Here is a 24163-nt window from a genome sequence, read left to right as displayed (position 1 = left end):
TCATTTCGTCCCTCTGACTGTTATATTATTATATATGACATCATTAGATTATTAATATTGAAGCATCAGTGTTAGAGCAGCATGTTACTGTTGTAGCTGCTGGAGGTGGAGCTAGTTTCAACTACTTTATATACAGTTAGCTAGTTTAGTCCAGTGGCTCCCAACCTAGGGGTCGGGCCCCTCCAAAGGGTCACCAGATAAATCTGAGGGGTCGTGAGATGATTCATGGGAGAGGAAAGAAGAAAAAACAAAGTTCTGATACACAAATCTGTTTTCAGATTTTTCTCTAATCTTTGAGTTTTAGTGAAATATTGGATCATTTGAACATTTATTGAAATGAAACCATGTGAGAAGTTTAGAGGGAAAAATCACTATTTGGTGGAGCTGTTAACAACTCATAAACATGTGAAATGTGACCCCGACTACACACTGCTTTTTGTAAGACGTCAAAAGACAAAAAGGTTGGAAACCACTCAGTGTCAAATCTTCATCTGAAAAGTAACTAAAGCTGTTAAATAAATGTAGTGGAGTAGAAAGTACAATATTTCCCTCTGACATGTAGTGGAGTAGAAGTACAAAGTAGCATCAAATGGAAATACTCAAGTAAAGTACAAGTACCCCAAAATTGTACTTAAGTCTAGTACTTGAGTAGATGTACTATTATTTTCCACCACTGTTCATATGCTCAGAGTCAGTGAGGATCAGTCAGTCTTGTTTCACTGAACTAAATGATTCCCACAATGCTCGGAGACGGAAGGAGGGCTCATCCAGAGGAGGTTGGGATTTCTTTTTAAACACCTCCCTCCTTCCTCTCAGCTCCTCTCTTTTTCCACCTCATTTATACACTTGCTCTTCCTGAAGCTGCAGGTGTCACCACTGGGTCTGCTTTTACTGGGAGTTGTTGACAAGACATAACTTACCTCCTCTTTCCTTTTCCTGGGAATAAACAAAGTCACCTCTGGCTTTCGGTTTGCTGTGCTGCTGCTTTACTTCAACACCGGGTAAGATAAAACCGTAGTTGGGTTGCTTGAACTAAATGCTTGCAGCTAAAAGAAAGCGCAGAGACGACAGACATGTTGATAAACGACCAAAGGTGGCGTGAATAATGGGAAGGTAAACGTTATAGAGCTAAACTAGCTAGTGTAACACTAACCAACGCTAACTTTAAGACACGTCGCGACCATAAAAACAGCGGAAAACTAACGTTAATTGACCTGTTTTAACGCGACATGAGCTGCAAAACTTGACAGACGATTTTTTTTTTTTGAGTTTGATACTTGACAGTGTCATTAGTACAAGTTAGCGCTAACGTTACTATCATTTTCGTTGTTTGCTAACTTGGCGTAAGTTACTAGTTAACTAGCTTAACTTACACCTACACATACCTAACAGTAGCTTACAGAGGTGAGGTAGCGAAGTCACCTGCAGCCACTCCTGCCTTCACTCTTGACTTAACACCTGTTTGTTTTCTCCCCTGAAACTCCAAAGCACCTGTCTGTTGATTTAATCTGACACCTTTTTTTTTCAATAGGAATGCATCCAGCTCAATAACTCTGCACCTTGGCATTCCTCACATTCCCCTTCCGCTGGATAACTCAAACCTAAATGTTCATATCAAACCTACTCTGTCCCTCTCTTTAATATTTAATTAACGATGTGCTAAACCGTCCTAAATGATAAGTCATGGGGTTTTAAGTTTTTAGGGACGACTTGTCTTTTAGGGAACTATTAAACTTCTTGGCAGTTTTCCACCTCAGTGTCAGGTGATTGACAGTGAAACGTTACACGCGGATTGATATGTAAACGTTAACCGTTAAAACTGCGGTTATGGTTAAAATAGACAATGTCACAAAAAATAGAGCGTTAAGGTATGATATACACGGAAAGATATGAAAACTTTAACCGTTAAAACTGCAACAATATTAAAAAAAAGTTGACAAAAAACATTTAAAACCAGAAATTATTACATTGTACATTGTATCCAGGGGCTGACTGTACTATTAGTGAAGGGCAACTGCCAGGGGCCCCCAATTAGAAGGGCCCCAAACAAGCTATAGATTGTTTGATGTTTAGATATGAAAAATGGTGAATTATTTTACTATTCTAACTCATTGTAACCTGAAATAACTTACAAAAAGCCCCCAAAGTACTTAAAAACCTGTATACTTCTACCTCAGCGGAAAACATTGTACCACTTAGGGATGTGCCATATTTTATCGTTCACAATAATATCAGTATAATTTTTAATATGACAAAAAAAATCATATGGTGATAATGGCAATATTCCTATTTGTTGACGTAATGACATCGTACCGCTACAAACAGCAACAACAAGCATGGCCGAAAGCTAAAGTACCATAGCCACCGGCTCTGCGGCAGAGGAGTTAGTTCCAAAAAGGGGAGCGACTCCAGTAGTGTGGAAGTAGTTTGTACAACAAAACACGCTATTATGTAAGAAGCACAAGAAGACTGTAACAATAAAAGGAGGCACCACCTCAAGCAGAAGCATCTCATTGAGTATGAAGAGAGCCAAAAATCCCGCGAAGAGTGTTTTGACATTGTGAAGAATATCATCATTGCAGAAATACTCTGAAATATTGTGATATAATTTTAGGGCCTAGTACCACTACATTTACCTGACAGAGAAATGTTATGCTGCAAATTCAGATTTGACTCATAAAATATAACAAATAAAATATGATGCATTATTATTGATTAAACTATCCAGCATTATATAAGAATTAAAACCTTTATCTTCACCACAAGTTAAGTACATTGTGCTAATAATAATCTTTCACTCTTCACCTCCAAGTAAAAAATTTGAATGCAGGACTTTTACAGTATTTTTACTGTGCGTTATTAATAGTATTACTTGGGATAAAAGTTTTAAGTACTTCTTCTAATACTTCCAGTACCAACATTTACTTAGAGAAAGGCTGAAAATAAAGCAAAACAGAGTTTGTCTACATGGGGCCCCCAAATCACTAAATCCACCCCTGTGCTGCTCCAACCTTGAAATAGCTGAAATCCTGAAAAACTGAAGTTAAAGTCAGAGTAGCAGTGAAAATACAGACACTAAAATAGAGCTGGAAGTGTTTGTTCAACTGTATAAACTGAAAGAAGATGTCAGGAGACGTGTAATCAGTGATAGCAGCTGTGTAAACTGTTTATGAATAGAGGAAGTTGGGTTTTTTTGGGTTTGAAGTATCAGTGAAAACATTAAAATGAGTTTAAATGTCAGTTGGGGGTGTAATCACTGAAAGTTTAGTCATCTATCTTTGCTTGCTGTCATAAATGGATAAATTATACTGAAGTCTTTACAAGAAATAGAAGAAAAATGAAATCTTCTAAAAGCAGGATGATGAGGCTCCATATCTGCATCTAATTTACACCAGCAGACATAAAGTTAACTAAGGACGGATGCAAAAACAAACACATTTTTGTCTAAATCTTTCAGGATTCAGTTCATTCAGTGTTAACTTCACAAACGAAAATATTCTGAGACTTATTTGAAAGACACAGGAATGGATCTTACATATAAATTGATTCAGTGGGAACTGCATGATTACTAGTGTTAATTAAGTTTTGTCAGTTGACATTAATAAACATTTCTTCAACCTTTTCTTGAAAGGTCCTAAAAGAGTCTTAAAACTCAAAGCAATCAGTTGTCATTTTTCATTGGGGCTGCAACTGATGATTATCACACATAATCTGCAAATTTCTTGATTAATTGTTAAATAATCTGGTCAATGAAATGTCGGAAATTTTTCCACGGCCCTAGCTGTGACATTTTCAAATTGTTTGTTTTGTCCAACTAAACGTCCAAAACACAAAGATACTCAGTTTATTATCATATGTGGCAAAAAAATACAGCAAATATTCACATTTAAGAGGCTGGAAACCTTTTGTTGTTGTTGTTGTTGTTGTTGTTGTTGTTGTCCTGTGAATTTATGGACATGCCATGACTGACCATATACAGATGAAGTATTCTTAACTTTTTAAAACTAACAATATATTTGATTTATAATCTCTCTGCTAACCATGTGGGGTGCAGAGAAACTCTAAATGTTCTAAAATGTGACATAAAACATTGATACATATGTTGAAATATATTAAACAACTTCTGAGTAACCAGGAGGCATCACGTTACACCACAACCACACCAGTGGTTTTGAATGTTTTAGCCCATTTACCACAAGTCACAATGGATAAATGGCAGCTCACCAATTTACAAACCATGCTGTTTTATTTTAGCAAGTTTGGTTTTCATTCATTTTTATACAATATTAAAATTACGTATTTGTGGTCATGTCAGACGTGCTGTAGTCCATCACAGTGGACATCAAGTCTGTGTTTACTTATGTTAAATTACATTATAGTTACGAGTGTTTGCAGTACTTAAACTGCATCGTTACCACTCAGTCATAATGTCAGAATAACAGTAAATACTGCAAACTCCATGTTCAGTGTAGTTGATTGATCAATTAGTTGATTGACAGAAAATTAATCTACTGTTATTTGATAATAGATTTTCATATTTAAAGCAAAAATGCTTGATGTGATGAAGAATTTGCTGCTTTCCCTTCTCTTACATTATAGTAAACTTAAAATTTTGAGATTTTGAACTGCTGCTCAGACAAAAAAGAGATATTTGATGACTTATCATCAGCAGATTAATCGCTGATGGAAAATAATCATTAGTTGCAGCCGTAGTTCAGTGTGGTGGATTACACAACTTGAATTTGAAGAGTTTTACAAATTAATTTTCATATGGACAGAAATTAATTGAAACAATAACTGGAGCGGTAGAAAACTTTATAGCATAGATTTGAAAATGCTCAACAAAAACATAAAATGTTCATGAATTATGATCAAGCAGCTTAAATTTGCAAACACATTGGTGTTGTCTTTTAGCTGTGTAGGTGAAAAGACCCTCAAGCCAGCCAATCATTACAATGACCACATTTTCCAGCCAGTCCCTGGTGGTCTCATATATTTGATAGTTAGGAGGTAACGTAGCGTATCTGGAGCTCACGATGCGTTTACAGACACACACATACGTCACCTTTCCCTCAGACTGAGAGCCTAGTAAGGGCAGAATTCACCTGTTCATACTGACAGAAACACTTTGGTATGTGTTTATTACACACTACACTAAACATGGCAGCCAGTAACTACCAGTTAATGAGTAATCTGTGAGTGAAGACAACATGGAAAGTGCGAACGGACCTGTTGCAGTGAAGAGGGGACATTTCACTATCATTTAGTGTTTTTTTTTTGTTGTTGTTTTTGACACATTAAACCTCTGTGATGATGTGAAACAAGTGCAGCCTCCAGGGTTTATTAGGAACAAGAGCGACACGGATCACTGGTTTCTTTGTCAGCTGTTATGGCCTCCTCAGGATAATGGTAATAGTTTCACGGCCGTTAACCATCGTCTGGTCGGGAGAAGACCTTTCACTTGTTTTGTCATCACGCAACTTCAGCACCTCTCAGTTGTTGTAATCACTTGTTCTGTTGTTATGGTGTTGTAACGTTAAGCTCCCGTGTCAGTCTGAGTGAAACTAGTTTTCACAAACACAACATGTAGCAGTTTTCATGCCTCCATGCCGGTATTGCAAATCAACTGGTTTTCCCAGTTGATTTACTGGTGACCTTTGTTTGTAAACTTTGGGAGTTTGTCATGGCGACCGCAGATATTCCGATCATGGAGAGGAAACGTAGCTGACCTTGCAAACGCCTGATTATGATTTTATATCACTCATAATTTCGTAGACTAGATTATCCATCTGATTAATTCAGTTTATTGATGGTTTATGGAGTTCAATGAAATCGTCCGATCAGAAATATTCTTAACCATATTTTGATGTATTTTCTTCATAATAAAAACTCCTCACCCGGATTTTAATACCAGGTGTTAAATCTAAAGGAATATAAAACATCAGGATATAAAATGGTAATCAGACATTTGCAAGGTGAGCAACGTTTCCTCTCCGTGATTGGAACATATGCTGTCAACATGAGAAACTTCCAACTTTTACAAACAAAGGTAACCAGTCAACAGGAAAACCAGTTGATTTGTAACACTGGTGTCAGCTGTGGCGGAGACATTGTGTTTTCAGGTTGTCCATCTGTCCGGCATATTCTCATGAACGCGATATCTCAGGAACACTTTGAGGGAATTTCTTTAAATTTGCCACAAACGCCCACTTGGACTCAAGGATGAACTGATTAGAATTTGGTGGCCAAAGGTCAAAGGTCACTTTGACCTCAAGAAACACATTCTTGGCCATAATCCAAGAATTCATACGCTAATTATGACAAAGTTTCACACAAATGTCTTAACAGGATAAAATGATGAAGTGATGACATTTTGAATCCAGCAGGTCAAAGGTCAACTTCACTGTGACATCTTAATGTTCTACAAAAACACTTTTCTGGCCTTTTTATTCAACGCTATAACTCAGGAACAGAAGGGGAGATTGTGACCATATTTCACATTTGGTCGGATACTGAATCGGTGACACTAATCTCAGTGCCCGCCTTGAAACTGTGGTGATTTAGATCTTCTGAGCTGACGGGTCGAAGATGTTTTAGAATTTGTAGCTTCTTGGCAGCAGCATCCGGTATCTGAAGCTTTGTCTACTGTCACGGCTCCAACTTTGTCTTCCATCAGAATCAGCTTCATTGGCCAAATATGTGATCACATAGAAGGAAAATACACTTAATACATTTTATTAAATTCCTTCAAAGTCTTCACTATAAATATTATGAGTCTGAACAAACATGGATGTAAACTGCAACTTGACTGGTTGTTGGAGGCGTTCAACCTTGAGGCCGTATTTCTAGTTTCCCCCGTCTTTCTGTCCTCTGCAGGATACTTGGCAGACTCGCTGGTCTTGTTTTGTCTCTTGCAGGGAATGACCTGTATTTCATGCTGCTGTGTGTTTCCTTACCGCCCAGTGTGCTTGAATCATTTGAGGTGTGGCTGCAGCTCACAAGAAGGGACTGAGCCATGCAGCCACAATATGGCTAATAACATATCAGGAGGATTACAAACAGGACTTTAAAGAAAGTAGAATGAGGCGAGGCCCTGAGAAAAAATGCTTAAGAAAGTGGTGTTGACATCTGTAATGTAGCAAACATTGCTCTGAAACAATCATGTATTGGGGATGAAGGAATAGAGAGATCTACACAATATCAAGATTAGATTTGGGCTGCAACTAATGGTTATTTTTACAAGTAACTGATTATTCGTTTGGTCTATAAAATGGCAGAAAGATGTGAAAAATGGCCATCACAGTTTCTAAGGGGGGAATTGTTTGTTTTGTCTGACTGAGGCCCTGTTTACACCTGGTATTAACATCCGTCTTTGGTGATCCGATCAACAAGTGGACAGCTCTAAATACAGGTGTAAACGCACCCAAAAACAGCAAATCCTCACATTTTAAAAAGCTGGAACCAGCAAATGTTTGGCAGTTTTTCCTTGATTAATAACTAACAATTAATCAGTTATAAAAGTTGCCATTTATTTTTTTTTGTGTGATCCACTAATCAATTATTTTTCGCACTCGTTAATGAGTGGGGAAACAAATCATATGGATTCTGTGGCTAAATATTATAATATAAATTTGGACGTTGTGACACGTTTTGTTTAGTATCTAAATAACTGAGATATGAACTGGTTCCCTACACACATCACACATCTTGACTTTTGTATTTTCACCATCATAAGTTGTGTTAAATGTTTTCTTTTCCTTGTCTTAAAGGCTACAATATAGTAATTAATCAAATCTTTGAAATCAACAAATTGTTTTCAACCTAAAATTAAAGCTCCTGCAGGCCATCATGTCTTTAATATTACATTTTTTAACAGTGTTTTGTTTCTCAGACAATATTCCCCATGTCAAGATAATAACTGCAACATTTTTCTGTCTCACATTCAGGTGTGCAGAGATATTTTTCAGCTATTTGGTATCTTCTCTATCTTTTATATATAATTTATGTGACATCCCACTTTACAGAGCTTTTTTTCTCAGCATTAAGAGACTTTGGCTTCAACCCAGAGTTCAACCTGAGTTAAAGTCTCGTTTCACTGAGCATCCACCTGCTTGGTGTCCTTGAGGAAGTTAATTGATGCGTAGCTGTTAGCTGTTAGCTTACTGCTTTAAATCTCCTTTGTTATGCAAGAGATCTGCAAACAAAATACTGTTCAGGGAGTCATATGAAAAACATTTTCCTCTGAGAGGGAGAAGTAGGAGCCATTTTCAAACATTTGCAGTTTCAATCTTCAGATTTTTAGTTTGTTTTGTGTTTAGTTTGGTTTCTCAAAAAGCAAAAGCTCAGAGTGGCACCGTTTTCACAGACCATTTTTGGGTAAAAGACCCCAATTAGGCATTTCTAGCCAAACATTATGTGTATATTTACTTTGTTTTATTGTGTGTGTGTGTGTGTATATATGTATGTGTATGTGTATATATATATATATATATATATATATATATATATATATATATATATATATATATATATATATATATATATATATATATATACACACATACACATACAAACAAACCTGTGTTTTAATCCTGTTGTGTGTAATGTGCTACAGAAACTTCTGATGAGGTTTTTGCTCTTGATCTGCCTGAAGTGTCTGTGTGTGTCTTAACAGTTGAGCCAGAGACTAGCAGGAGAGCTCCTGTGTGTCTCAACTCTTGACAAACAGTAATGTGTATTTTGGGTGTGTCTGCCTTTCAATAACTTCACCTCTAAAATGTTGTCTGTGAAACTAATAAGCTTAGATACAATTAGAATACAGTCTGTAGCTAGAAAACAAGTGGACTTTTTAAGCTGTTGTGGCTATTTTTGATGTTTATACCTGGTGTCCCTTTAGGTTTAAACATGTATTTGCTCAGTATGATTCATGTTACCACCCCAGTAAAGAGCTGTTTTCCTCCCTCTGTCTGATCTGTCACAAGCTTTGCTACAGCTGCTTTTGAATCAGGGTCCTCATTGACCCTCAAGGCCTTATTAGCATATTTGAGCACACACACATACATTACAGACGCACATAGACACAGCCAGCGGGGTCACCGTGGCCCGCTGCGTTGTAACTGCATTCAATTTCAATCAGACTGTGACTCAAGAGCATTCAATGTCAGTTGTTTTATCCACTGGTTTAACAGGATTTTTTTCTGTGATTTATTCCAGTGTCATGAGGAAACTGTGGGATACATAACACAGAAAACAATAAATCAGAAATATATTCAAATAAGGTTAGTTATCTTCTGTCACAGACACAGCTATGATTGGCTTTTGAGTTCTTTTAAGAACCACAACGAGCGTTTTTCACACCCCGCCCTGCAGAGATGTGTATCTCATAGTCGAGGGGAAAGTGCTGAGCAGGTAAGAGCAGGGCGATACGTACGTCATGTAACATCTTTTTAAAGTAGAAAAGGATATGTTGATCCATGTATGTGCAAGCAACAGCTACTGTACCTGTGCCACTGTAATAATGTAACAGTGCAGCTCTGTGTTCTCAAGTTTTCTGTTGTGTTTTTGCCCGAGAGCTGGTCTGACTTGAGCTGAGCTGTTGCAGTTTGCCAAACCAGTTCCCTTTCCACAGGGCTAGATTAGTTCTGCAACAGCCTGTTGTTTATATTCAGCACCATCAAATGTTTTCTCCACTTATTTTGTAGGTGTCTGTCGGTTTGAGGGCTTGTGATTCAGCAAAGTGGAGCAAAGGACTTTCAGTAACAATATAAAGGTACATTTATTTGCATTTTCCTGCTGAATAATAAACTCTTAATCCTTGAAATCTTCATTGCATTTAATGTAGAGCTTGGCAATATAAAAAATATTGACTTTCAGTGAGCTAGTACTGTGATGATATGATCATATTGAGGGAATTAATGATTCTAAGCTTATTGTACATAAAAAATTAACAAAACCCGGAATTATAGGTTATGTTTTTTCACATTAAAATAATGCTGTGATGTCATTTGATTATCCTATCTGACTTTAAATACATTTATGTTGTGATAAACATAGTGATATCAGAAAATATTCTTATCAACCTATAAGAATCAATCAATATTGTGTTTTATTATAACCCTATAGGTTATATACAACCTTATTTCAGTGTGATGCGATCATGAAAGGACCAACAAATCCTGCACGCTGTCGGCCATTTTATTAACGTTTCTGTCATCAGACCTGACTCAGTATTTGTCTCTCTGTGTGTTTCTCTCTTTTATCTCTCAGCTCTGGGGATGGTGTCTCTCCCCCCGCCGCCCCCCATGGCGTCCCCGGCTGCTTCCCTAGTCCAGGCATGACTGTCGCCCCCAACAAACACAGCGCTCAGCCTGGTTCGTCCTCTTCCAACGACACAAGTCCCAGGTTGGTGATCACATATTGTAAGATTCTCATGTTATGTACCTGTATGTCTGTATGGCCTCATTCACAGACCAACTGAGAATGTCATGAATTAGTTTTTCCTCCTGCTTGACTGAGATTGTTTTCCAATCTTGGGTGCACAGCTGAAATACAAACTAAGTCACATTTTTTTCCGTGTTCATTCTGGGCCTGATACATGTGTGATTCTGAGTCATGTGAGGGGTTTTTTTTTTTTTGCTTTTACCGACATTTTTTCCTTTCAACTTCATGGTTGTGTTACGCTTGGTTAGATGAGATCAATCTGATGTAAGCTCCGATCCTGAATTTAGCAACAGCATTAGTGTGTTTGTGTGCATGTTTTCATGCTGACATCACTTATTAATTTACCTGTTGAGCCTTATGTCATCACATACCAACTAGATTCGTTCCGGCGCAGATGGATGAGATCGAAGGCCTGCGGTTGAAGCTCTCTGCTGAGGACTCTGTGTCGCTGGCCTCCTCCGTGCCTGAGCCCGTCAACCTAGAAGGTCAGCTGGTCACTGTCAGCTGGAATGAAGAGCTGCTGAAAGCTCGCTGTGCTTTTTGTCACAACAGCATGATTTCACTGTTAAAAATAGCTTTTATAAACTTTGATGTACAGAAGTTTAATTTGGATGACCTAGTCTTTATTATTTTAGTGAGGTTTAATCTTCTCCTGTTGAATACGTGTGATATTGTTCAAAGAAACCGAAGAATCCCACACGCTTACACTCACTTTGAGCGACTTTTCAGTCCTCAAAACTTCATCAGGTAAAATTCACATATTTTGTTATTGTTAATGAAGTGAGTACAAGTGATCGACGACGTGTGGGATTGTTTGATTTCTTCACAGTCAAACAGTTTTTGAACCTACGCACCAGTCTGTCAACAAGGCTTTCTGTTGGGCAAGAACTATGTCGTAATTGTGACATTTTACAAAGAAATTATGTCGATACAACAGCCTCAAACAACTTGGGGGGGAAAAAAGATAAAGGATAGATTGATAATAAATTATTGTTGATAATAGAAATAATCTTCCCATTATTGACAAAAATATGATTAAATAAACACCACTGAGAGAGATTCTCATAAGTATCCTTTATGGAAGGATCAGTGCTTAATGCTGCAGAGGTATTACAGTAATGACATGTTGCAGATCTTAAAATCCGCAGTTAAAAGCACCTACATTAGTCAGATCGTCTGTGAATTATCTTCTCGGCTAGTAGATTTAAATCTTGCAGCATTTTTGTGAGCAATGAATCAGTTTGACATGACTAAAACCTGGCGCCATGTAAAAGAACGTTTTTGCCACAAAAGTAAGACCGCTACATTTAAAAATGCTTTTAAAAATAACCCTGCACATGATCCGTAATGAATCACTTAAATACACACTCATATGACCACAAAGGACAAGCATTGTTCTAGTATGACTGTCTGCGTGTGTCATCCAGATGCCCATTATACTCAGCTGCGAGATGAGCTGGTGCTCGACGCACAGAACCTGGAGGCGGAGTCGTGGAGCGTCGCCGTGGACCAGAACTACTTGAAGACTCTGCACAAAGAGGCTGTTAAAAGACAGGATGTCATCTACGGTAGGCTCAACCGGTTGAGTTAAAGCTTCAATGTCTCAACCTGTGTTAGTCTGAAATGTTCTGAGTGATTTTTTTTTTTTTTTTGCAATAACTTGAAATTTAACCACCCAAAAATCCAAATTAAATCGAATCCTCTCATGTAGTGTGTGTGTACATGGAGACTGATGATTCTCAGGTCAATCGCCAGTTGAAGAAGATTCATCCTTTGATCACTTATGGCAGAGTGCTTAGTAATTGCACTGTTGAAGCAGAGATGACAGTGCTTATAATTATAACAATGATGGATGTTTCTTTAACCCAGAGAGCGTCTGATGGTTAACACTCCTACTGTGATGATAATAAGTTTAATGACAACAGCAATTGTTCACCTAAGAATACATTTTTTTGTATCTGTGGGAAGCCTGAGGCGATGGACCAGTTTTATTTGCTTGCATAACTTTATTTACCTTTTGCATGTGACAATTAAAGCAGCCTCACTGGTCCAATTTAGAGCACCTATAGTTGTTAAAGCAGTAGAGTGTACAGATGCTTTTGACATTGTGCCCCTCAGGTGTAGTGATCGAGAAATCCCTCTTTGTTACTTCCCTAGAGTTGATCCAGACGGAGATGAACCATGTACGCACCTTAAAAATCCTTCTCTATGTCTACATGCACAAGCTGAGGCAGTCTCTGCTGATAGAGGAAGCCAAACTGGAGCGGCTCTTCCCCGGAGTGGATGCCCTGCTCACCCTCCACCAGCACTTCCTCAACTGCCTCAAAATTCGGCAAAACCAAAGTCAGGAGGAAGGAAGCCCAAACGGCTACCAGATCTCACAGCTGGGGGATGTTCTCATCTCTCAGGTAGGGTAGAGTAGATTGCATGTAAATCAATTCAATGCTAGACAGGGATGATGGTTAATGTTGGGTATTGAGCCCGAAAAATGCCAAGAGTTTCCTCCATTTTGGTCTGCAAACATGCAGAGTTGCAGAGGGCACAATTTAAAGGAAGTTCATCCCTCTCAAATGAAAATGTCATTGTTCACTCAACTTCATGTCAAAATTCCAGTGAAGTCAACATAAGTCAACATAAAACACAAAGAAAGAAGTTCTCTAGAACAACTGAAAGGAAGTTAATCTGTTTGCAAGATTCCCAAATGCACTGTGTTTCTAGTATTATTCAACACAAGTCTTAACTAAAACTATTTGTACTTGCATGCACTCGCACATCACGTGTCCACAGTCAACACAAAAAGCTGTGTTTACATTCCCACATCAAACACTCTGACAGGTACCTTTGCTAACTGTGGACATAATAGCTCCACCAGCAATTCAGCTGTCAGAAATGGGAATAAATGACAACATTTTCATATTTGAGTGACCTTTTTCATTTAAGAAAAATTAGATACTTGTCAAACTGGGTATGATTAGCAGATGACAGGTATGTTGCTACCATTGTTTCCAGCTGCTTTGTGCTACAGTCAACTATACAGGACTGACATTGTTTACATTATGACTAGAAAACACACATACAAGAGCAGGTTTAAGGTTTTGTTCACCAGTTATCTAAAATAAAGGCTCTCCTGCTTCGCTACACCTCGCTCTTTATATCTGTACCCATCACTTCTCTCCACCCTTGTCACTCTCTCTGCACGTGCCGAGTGAGTGTACAGGTGGCCGTAGGAATGGCTGGTATGTCTGAAACGTAAGACTGTAACACTGTGAGGGAGTATAGACGGGTGTGTTTGCTCCCGCAGCCCAGGAATGATGCGTCATAGACATCATGTTCTCAAGAAGAGAGAACGTGAGAGAAGCATTTTTTACGTCTTTGGTCAGTAATTTCTCTGAATGAGGAATCAAAATTTTAAGTCGAAGGAGGATACGGTTTAAGTGCATAAATAAAGTGTTCATGTTTTATCATCAGTTAGTGTCAGTTGACTTACACTGTTTGAAAAATTACATATTTAATCTAATGTTTTAGCTACAGGGAGCCTTAAATGAACTGAAACAAACTTGCCACTTTTATGTAGGTTAATATTTGGGTTAAACTGTATGGATTAAGTTACAATAATGGTTATGAGAAGCTCCTACAGAAACATACTGCGTGCAAATTCATTTCAATTCAGTTCTTAAGTGATGATTAAATTATTTTGAATAATGAGTTTAAGTTTGTGCGATGTCCTGATATATAATTGTCCCAAAATGTGGACCAAGAAGTCATGACATAATGGATAAAATGAGGTTTGGGATCTTTGTGATCCCCTCCTCTCCTTCTCTCATTGTTCCCTTTCTCTCCTTTTTTGTTGTTTTCCAAAACCTATGAAAAATACAATAAAATGGTGCAGTGAGAAGTTGGCAGTAACTTCAGTTTTTTTTTTTTTTGGCAATATAATTTTGATGTTTTGTGCTTTTTGCTGTGATAGTTTTCAGGTGCGCTGGGAGAGAGAATGAAGGAATGGTACGGTGTTTTCTGCAGCCATCACAATGACGCCATCAGCTCCTACAAAGAGCAGCTGCAGAACAATAAGAAGCTGCAGAGCCTCATTAGGGTGAGTTATCCACACTTATAGGTCAGTTACATGGAAGAGATTCCCCTCAAGACACAATGAGCGCTGTGGTTGCGTGACGAGAAACCACAGTGAGTTAGGAGGTGCTGTGCATGTCTGAGATATCAGTGCCAGTATCCGAGAGACAGACCTTTTCGCAAACATTTTTTTTTCTTTTTTTTCAACAGAAAATAGGTCAGCTGCCCCTTGTGAGACGGTTGGGAATCCCCGAGTGTTTTCTGTTGGTGACACAACGTATCACAAAATATCCCGTCCTGGTGGAACGAATCATTCAGAACACTGAAGGTAAAATCTCACCACTCCTGGCGTTCCTGCATCTCCATAAGTTGTGATAATTATAGGTTATGCTCAGCCTTTTAGTGTTTAAACTCATTAGTAGATATTTCCCAAACGAATATTTCATGAAATCCAGTCGGCTATCTGGTTGGTTAATATTTAGTTCTCTTTTCAGCCGACACAGACGAATACCAGTCTCTGGTGCGGGGTTTAGCGCTGATCAAAGACACCATCTCCCAGGTGAACGATCAGGTCTGTGAATACGAGAAAGCTACTCGTCTGAGAGACATCTGCCTGCGTCTGGAGCCGAGATCTCAGGGCCGGCTGAAGGACGGCCGGCCGTTCCGCAGGGAGGATCTCGTTCAGGGCAACAGGATGCTGCTGCGTGAAGGCACCGTCACCTGGAAGTCTTCTGGTAGACAGAAAGGTTAATGATGAGTTTTCTTTGACATTGCAATAAAGTTGAATGAAGACCTCAATTTAACTGCTATTAGCTAGCTCAGGCATTAATAAAACCCTTAGAAAACTACATTTATCAGACTATCTGTGTCCCAAAATTTTCAAAATTATGTTTGTTTTTTTTTGTCCCGCAGTACAAAGAAAATAAATCTTCCATGAAAACACATTTTTATCTGACCTGAAGAACCTCCTCGACAGCTTGGCTCCTTCACAGAGTTTTGCGGTTAATTAAACAGATTTTTATTTCCTCGTGCGTAACAGATGATAATTAAATGACTTAAATGATTTATTGCAGTTCAGTTTATTACGGTGTAAGAATGCGGATCAGGACACAGTTAATAACTCTGCTTGCATATTAACTTTGTGCTGCTGTTGTTTTCCTGCTAATGTGACTGCATTCAATTCATACTTGAGATGCATTGGATGTGTTATAGAAATGTTACTACTGTAGATACTCCCTAGTCAGATCGCCATTGTGATATTTACAGAAAGGTTCTTCAAATGTGGTATCTGAACTTGGATTAAATACATTTATACCATGAACCATCACAACAGCTTCAATGTCCTACACGCCAATCCTTGATATTCAGTTTGGTTGAGATCTGCGCCTTTTTGGCATTTTTTAAACATGTCGCAGAGCATGATGGGATACATTCGTTATGTTTCTCCACCCATTCAGAGTTTTCCTTTAATTTGTCACCTGTCTGTGCACGACACAAAGCTTCTGCGCACCTCCATCTATCCTTTTAAACCACGGTAACGGCCCTAATGGGGTCACCTGAGGTCAAATCGTACACTGAAACGTGTGTGCACTAGTCTGATTCAAATCAATGACAGCCCAGCGGATTATCGTAGGATTACAGGGATATCGTGTACCTGTCTCCTTTTTAATAAGAGGTTCAACTTCGGGGCAATTTACTTTTGTGAAAGCAAAAGCATTCAGAGAACCAGTGCAGCAGCATATTTTTATGGCATTATTTATGTCTGGAAGATGAAGTAAAAACATCAAGTATTTAAGCTGTTGTGATGCTGAGCAGCATTAATCTCCCCCCGCAGACATCCACGCTGTGCTGCTGTCAGACGTGCTCCTCCTGCTACAAGAGAAAGACCAGAAGCTCGTGTTTGCTGCTGTGGTGAGTTCTGCCCAAACATTAACACGTCATTTTTGTTAGAAGATGGAGAGAAAATTATAGAAAACTCTGCTTCTTGCTGGGAATGTGTCGATCTCTTCTTACTTAATCAATTAAACATAAATGTTTCACTCTTTGGGCCAGTTTTTCTTAAATTAACAGAAGCAATGTTAAATCTAAAACAAATACTTTTAAGATTACTGGGAAAAGATAATATTGAAGGTATTTAATGATGTGTTTTAGCTCTCTGATGTACCATGATGCCTCAAAGATACTGGTTTCTTTGTAGTTAATAATCTTACAATCTTGCCTGCTTTATTGTGGTGGTTCATGTAGGATAACAAACCATCGGTGATCTCCCTTCAAAGGCTGATAGTTAGAGAAGTGGCTCATGAGGACAAAGCGATGTTCCTCATCTGTGCGTGCACCACCACCATGCCGGAGATGTACGAGATCCACACGGGCTCCAGAGAGGAATGTATCTCCTGGATGCACCAGATACGGGAAGCTGTGAACTGGTAAGCTGAAGACTCCAAGAAAGAGAACAAAATCAGTTTATTTATTGGGCAATTTAACTATTTTTTGGCTGTATTATGATTCTGTAAATGTTTGATAGAAGCCAAATTAGCCAAAATAGCCAATTAGCTTATGAAATATGTTGTGTGTTGACATTTTGGCCATTTCATTTTTGTGATACTTGACACCAATCAAAGTGTTGGTCAAACCATAAGAAAGAAAACATTCTTATATGGAGATATGAGATAAAAACTTAAATGTCTGATCAAAAAATTGACATTACTGAGTAAGCTGTCTGTGTCGTCCAGCTATCCAGAAGAAGAGGACAGCGAAGAGACCGCTAGACTGCAAGAGTATCAAGGTAAGACTGCAGACTTCTATGAACTCATACAGCACCACAGAATCAGATTTGTTATAAAGTCATGTTTTGTTTTGGCGTTTCCTTTCAAAGCATGTATCAGTATGTAGTTACTGGAAGATATTGGTGGGGAAAATAAGGGATGTCATGTGGTGAACTGATGACACAAATTTTATACCCACAGTCCACTAGTGTTCCCGTATCGTACTGAGTTGTGCTGACAATCAAATGCAGGCCAGTTTCCACCAAGTTGTACTTAAGAGCCTTGAAGTCCAATGAAAGAACCGTCTGTAATTTATACATCAAACAGTTTTGTTCTTTGGTTTGTTTGGTTTGGGGGTTTTTTTGTGAGTGAAGATAAATGTGAGTTTGGATTAAACCTGATCGTATTTTATTGGCTGGATTTTGATAAAAGCCAGTTCAAGATGTTTCAGTGGAAATATTTGGAAACTTAGCAGAGGAGACAATGTCGGGATTTTGAAGAAAGATTTGTATGAATTTATTCCAGTATGTAAAGAGGGAATCACTAGAAATACTCAATTTGCCCTGAATTAAAATAGTTTTACTTGAAGCTTGTTGAAGTATCAGAATTACAATGACTTGTTGGAGTTTTGGAGCCACAATGTACATATTTATCCCACCAGTTCCACAATGAGGGACAGACCATGCTAGCACTATCCAGTCGATCTTCTTCATAATCTTTTTTAAATTTTTCTGTGCAGCATTTACTAACAAACATGCGGTTTGTCTATTTGTTTATTCTTTGCATGTATAGATATTCTAAAGGAGAAGGACGACCAGATAATGCAAAGCCTCACGGAGAAGCTGCAGATCTTTGCTGCACTTTACGAGACAGAGATGGGGCAGGAAACCCCCCACAGAGGGCTGCTGCTCCGAGGAGACGCCACTGACCCCCAGCAGGGGGCGACACTGCTCCAAGGAGCCATCGACGAGGGTAGGAGCTGACACAACAAAAGTTTCTACTCTCTGCAATCAAAAATGAACCTCAGCAGTCATTTTTTTCTTTGTTTGGATTAATAATGCAGCGTTATTCAAAACTTAATCATCAATTATGTTATATTTAAATTCTGAAGAAATACATTGAAGTAAAAGTGAAATATACTCAGCTTTCAGCTCAGGATGAAGCTGTTGTCTTTTTTACTTTTGTCTGCAGTGGAAAACCTGCAAAACCTGCTGCTGTTAAGAATAAGAGCAGCATATGACGGCGAGATGCTCCGGAGAGCAGAGACCTTTGGGGTCGCTGACTGTAACCTCACAGCAACCGCCATGAAAGGTACAGTGCATTATGTTCTTTACTGATGTGTGCACACTGGGGAATTGCTCTAAATAAGCCGTAAAGCTAACATGGCTGCTGCATTATCTCTTTTTATTATTAATTATGTAACATTATCCTCCTCACGTGTTTCCTGGTGTGCAGACTCTGAAATTTCTGGAATATTGTTGCATTTTGAGACATGCATACTTGGAGGATTTCACAAAAAAACTCATTAAAACTCCTGCAGTATCGGGAATATAATATAATAATGTATTTTTACAGTTTCAACACTATATTTTAAAACTGTATTACTCTAGTTTTCCTCACAACAAGCTCAACCAGACTGCTAAACACTAAGAGTTCAGTCTCCATCCTGCTGTGTGCACCTGTACAGTATAACTGTGCTGAAACTGGTGATTCTGTAATTATTATTACCAGCATAAATGAAGAAAACCTGTTGTGAAGGTGTTTACTGATTCTGGAAGTGCATGGTTTTATTTCCTCAGATGAAGATGCATCTGAGAGGCCCGGCAGCAGCGATGGCAGTCCAGTGTACGGCGGTCACACCGGCAGTGATCCTCAGCTCCAGGAAATGTACTACTCTGAGAGCCGGGAACAGTCTGTGAGTGAGACAAGGATCTACACCTCACATCATTCAGTCTAGCGAATAAAAATGTGAAGTATTTACATCGCTTGTGCTGTTTCTCTTCAAGGCTGATGACGACATACAGATGCCAAACTGCAATCCAACATCCGGATATGTCCCTGAGGCAGAGGTAACACACTATTTTATTATTATTTATTAACTTATTATTTGCTTTTTCCAAAATATTCATGTCTGTCCCTGCGATTGTTTTGGTGTCCATGATTATTTTTCTCTGTAGGTGTGTGACAGGGTGATACTGCTCGCACAGCGGCTGTACAGCTTACAAGTAAGACACTAAACTGCTCTGAAATCTGCACTTCAGAAGTTTGTTTACTAATTATTCACACGGTTATGTGTTTTAAGATTACTGTCATGGTCAAACGTTTCTTTTTCACTCTTCAACTTGCAGGCCATCATCGCCCAGCAGGACAGCCAGATCGAGCTGCAGCGCACTTTCCAGGCAAAGAGCAAGCCCGCCCGTCCGCACAGCAACGTGCTGCTCGAGCAGGAGAAACAGCGCAACCTGGAGAAGCAGAAGGAGGAACTCGCCAACTTGCACAAGCTGCAGGCCCAGCATCGTGAAGAGCAGCAGCGCTGGGGGAAGGAGAAGGAACGGCAGAGCATCCAGATCGAGCGCCAGGAGGCTCAGCTGAAAGAGAAGGAAGAGGAATGCAGGAAGTGGGAGGAGAAGCTCAACGAGGAGAAGGCAGAGCTGGAGAGGCAGAAGGAAAACTACCAGCAGGACCTGGAGCGGCTGAGGGTGGCCACAAAGACGGTGGAGAAGGACAAGGAGCGTCTGACTCAGGAGAAGGAGAAGATAAACAAGCACCTGAGCCTCGTTAACCAGGCGTACTCCAACTATGATGATCCCACACATGTGAGAAGCGGGCCAAGAATCTGATCCACTTGAATATTTATCAGTATTATTTCCATCATTATTGTTGTGTTTGACAGATTTCCTCATCTTTTTCCATCACAAATTATAATCTAATCTGGGAATGTTTTATATAACGATACGTTTTAATATTCTGAAACAAGATAATCAGAACTACCTTGGTGTTCATCCTTGATTTCATCCCGATTCATCTTTTGATGAGGAAATTGACTCTAGTGTTTTACTTACAATGTATTTTAAAGAACTTTAAGACAAATGTGATAAAATAAATAAAAGAAAATATACAGAGAGTATTAGAACTCTAATAATCTATTTAATAAGAAAGATCTGAGCACTAGGAGTTAATCTTCACAGGTAAAGTCAAGAGTTGAAACCAGTTTATTTAACTCTGAATCAACAGAGTTTGAATTGTAAGTATTATACGGTTTGTTCTATGTGTACAGGGTGCAGAAACTTACAGCAATTTGATTCAAATGTTTTTAAATGAATATATTACAACACTTATTTCAATTAATAAGAATATAAAACAGAGTTTCAAACTTGTTCATATCAGTATAATGTACTCATTGTATTTGCCCAAGACTTCACTTTTTAAATGATCGTCCTCTCTCTTCCTAGTGCTCAAGTCTCTCCAGCTACCAGTCGTTCAGGGGAAGCATCGTGAACGGAGGAAGGGCTCTAACTCCAAAGACCCAGGTCTTGCCCAGCATGGGCTCTAATCCCGAGGAAACTCCTCCAAAGGTTCCACCGCGCAAGGAGAGCATCAGCCCTCAGCCGGCTAAACCTGAGCTGCCCGTCCACCTCGTCAGCGCCACCAACCAGGACTACAAACCTGCTCCCGTGCAGCAGCAGATCCCGACCAAGCTGGCTACTCTTCCCAAGAGCAAGGAGAAAGTCAAGATAAAGGCGTCACACCAGAGAACACACAGTGCAGGTGAGGAGACAGACCTGTTAACACCGTCTCTTCGTGTTTCAGTACAGTTTAGGATTAATTAAAGTCTTCTTCATTTCTGTACTTCTTGGTCTGAAGTTTCTGGCTGCAGGTGGCGGGGCACAGCTGGCAAATGTTTCCATGCAATTTCACATCTTCTTTGAAAATGAAATGATCATAAACTAGAATACGAGCCCCGACACCGACCGCAGTCCTGTCTTTCTACACCCAGCCTCTATAGATGTGAGCCAGGTGCTGCCCATCCGAGTGACCGGGAAAGAAGGAGGAAGTCTGCGAGCCAAAAGGACCGCCAGTCCTCAAAGAATCTACCAGTCAGGTACAGACAGTCCTGGTTATCTGGTTATATACATCAGCCCTGCATATAAACAGATTTAACCCTTTATGAGGATACACACGTGAATTAAAATGATGATATTCCACCTAAAATCTCTTTTTAAAGGAGTCTCAAACTCTCACCGACCTGTAGTCTTTAGAGGCGGCTGGAAGGTTTTTACTCTGCTTCTCCACCTGGAACAGCAGCTGTGGTTGCTGATTTATTTTCTGCCAATTGATTAATCAACTAATCGTTGCAGCTCTAGCATCTACAAATGCACTTACAGATACAACTTTAACACTTAAACACTTTTACAGAGTACATATATGGGAAGATCGTTATCACTTTCTCTCTCCGTGCGCCAGTAAACATCAGCGTAGCTCAAAAACAATGGAAGCAGATGTTTTACTGGTCTAACATCTGTAACGCCATTTTATTCCCATTTTTTCATTCCTACTCCAGATACCTTCATCCCACCAGGATCTGTCCACAGTATGAAAACATCTCAGTCCTTCAGCACACACAAGAGGAGCAACAGCGAGGCTCCGCCGCCTCCACCGCCTCCTTTTCCCAAAGAAGTTCTCAAAACAAGACAACGAAAAGAGAAGGTAATATTTCTTTAACGTCAAACTACAGACGGGCCTCGTCCAGCATAAAGACTCAGACACAAGGAGAGACTGGAGGAGCTGTTAGAGGACTTTGACTTCACGACGTCCGTGTGTGTGTCCAGCACGAGGAGCTCGGTCACTTTTACTGTCCTTCATCACTGGAGAGAAACCAGCTGAATCTGCTGAACTGAAAAAACTGAAAGAAATACTGATGGACATGTTTTATAAGAATATGTACATTTATGATTGAGGTCGTTTTTAAAAAAAGCAAAAAGCTGGACCTGTTTGCACAGTGGAGAAAATATTATGTTAGAGGTCACTAAAGCTTTTTAAGAATTGTTGCTCTTGCCAAAAAGACTTTTTTAAATTTTTATTTTAAATGAAAGTAGGTTGTCTGTAACCATTTTAGCACTCTGTCTTAACTTTGGAGCTTTCTTTCTTGTAATTTAATGAATGATAAACAGTTTTAGGAAGCCATGTTCAGATATGAAATATAAAGCACAATTTTTATCTCATAATGCATCATGTAACAGTGAAATTTGTACTGTAGACCTGCAGCTCCTCAGTACGTGTTGTAATCAATCATAAGTAGCTTGATGTGTTGACACTAGATTTTGTTGATGATCTTATTATTTTGTTAAATGCTTTGTAACAGAAACAACGAGCAGTTCCTGTTTTGCTCGTCACTGCTACATGACACAGTTTTAGTTTACACTGAGACGCTGTTTGACCCGTTTATGAGAATACAACATAACAGCTTGAGTGTAAAACATCTTTATAAGTTTCCAAACTCCAACTAATGAGTTATGGAATAAAAATATTTTACAGCTCTGGGTTTTTCCTTTTGTGGTGACTGGTTTTAAATTTTTCACTTTACTTCCTACAGTTTTCTTCTTTATCTGTTGTTTTATTACTGTAATACAAATGGCTTTTAAGTGAGACTATTTTGTTAAAGTGACAGTTAAAGGTTAATAGTAAATGCTAAAATGTAACATAACAGTAACACAAGTAGATAAAAGTCATAAGCATCTATGACCAGCATGATTTTAATGTTGACTCAGTCAAATCTCTCTTAGGTTTGCTGACAGTAGCGATCAAACCAGACCAAGTGAGGCTTTAACAGCAAAAACCATGAGTGTATTAATCTAAGCAAGAGTTCATTTAGTGCTTAAACACTATATTCATCCTCTCATCTGTAAGAGGAGGATTTTATTTCTTCATTTAAATGTTACACAGTCTCGTTTTAAACACCAGCACAAGAATCATCTTATCTGTAAGTTGATGTTTTTGGAAAAACTGGTGATAAAATGGACGTTCATCTGGCCTTTAACACTGGGTTTTGTTGTTTTCCAGTCTGTCCTAAAAGAACAGTCAGGTGCCCAAATCAACACTGAGACTGGCATTAAGAGATCTCTTTACTGATGCATTTACGATGTAAGTGATGGGGGAATAAATCCACAGACCTGTCTGTGAAAACATGTATTTAAAAGTTTATCTGAAGCTAATATGAGGTTTCAACTGTCCAAATCAGTCAGCCAAATTTCCTCCTTTTTGCCACAAGCTTTTTGCAGCGCAGCAGCTGCTCTCATAATTATTATCATTTTTCTCTGACCAGGATGTCACTGAACAACTCCTGCCCTCCCCCACCCTCCCCCCCTCTCAGCTCGATGCCCGCGTTTTAGCATTTTTCAAAATGATGCAGTGGGTGGAGTTACGCTCAGAACTGGGAGTGAAGTTACTCTTTAAACATTTAAAGGTGGACCACAGAGTTTCCCTGCTGTTAGTCTGTGTCACATTCCACCAGAAATATAGAATACACCAAATAAATTATCATTTTTAACGTATGAAACTGGAAAAAAGCAGATTGTGGATATAACAGAACATCTATTACCAGTAGCTAAAGTGCATCAACCATCAAATAGCCCCACTGATATTAAAATAAACGTAGGAACACACGCTGCTGTACGGCGCTTTGTGCAATAGGAGCCACCAGACATCATGTTAATCAGATAAGTGATCCAGAGTAAACAGAAACTCAACAGACCTCCAGCTTGAGTGACTGAGCTGAAGCGACAAGAGGCTCTTTGTCAGAACGCTGTTGATCTGCGGAGCCCGGACAGCGGCGGACCTTTTCACAGCTGGAGGGCTGCGATGAAAAGACGCATTCAGATTCGAGCCGAATT

The 24163-nt window shown here is 39.1% G+C and overlaps 1 protein-coding gene across 2 annotated transcripts; it reads left to right on the top strand.

Moving 5' to 3' along the window:
- Positions 1 to 719: 719 nt before the first annotated feature.
- arhgef18a (rho/rac guanine nucleotide exchange factor (GEF) 18a) lies at positions 720 to 22811 on the top strand. Of its 2 annotated transcripts, XM_067606313.1 has the most exons (21): positions 720 to 1001; positions 9702 to 9769; positions 10267 to 10401; positions 10819 to 10925; positions 11868 to 12008; positions 12598 to 12848; positions 14408 to 14533; positions 14719 to 14836; positions 15003 to 15254; positions 16343 to 16419; positions 16753 to 16934; positions 17241 to 17293; positions 18066 to 18245; positions 18465 to 18584; positions 19073 to 19188; positions 19280 to 19342; positions 19451 to 19498; positions 19622 to 20089; positions 20726 to 21041; positions 21271 to 21375; positions 21835 to 22811. In XM_067606313.1, exons 3-21 carry the CDS (start codon positions 10334 to 10336, stop codon positions 21993 to 21995), a joined length of 2952 nt encoding a protein of 983 aa, XP_067462414.1. In that variant the 5' UTR covers positions 720 to 1001; positions 9702 to 9769; positions 10267 to 10333; the 3' UTR covers positions 21996 to 22811. The 2 variants fall into 2 exon arrangements, with proteins under 2 accessions (XP_067462414.1, XP_067462415.1); XM_067606314.1 differs by lacking the exon at positions 9702 to 9769.
- The last annotated feature ends 1352 nt before the right edge of the window (positions 22812 to 24163 follow it).

The sequence above is a fragment of the Thunnus thynnus genome, chromosome 12 (assembly GCF_963924715.1).
Source record: "Thunnus thynnus chromosome 12, fThuThy2.1, whole genome shotgun sequence".
Classification (NCBI taxonomy): domain Eukaryota; kingdom Metazoa; phylum Chordata; class Actinopteri; order Scombriformes; family Scombridae; genus Thunnus; species Thunnus thynnus.
Note: the sequence above shows the minus strand (reverse complement) of the source record. Positions and strands in the feature narration are given on the sequence as shown.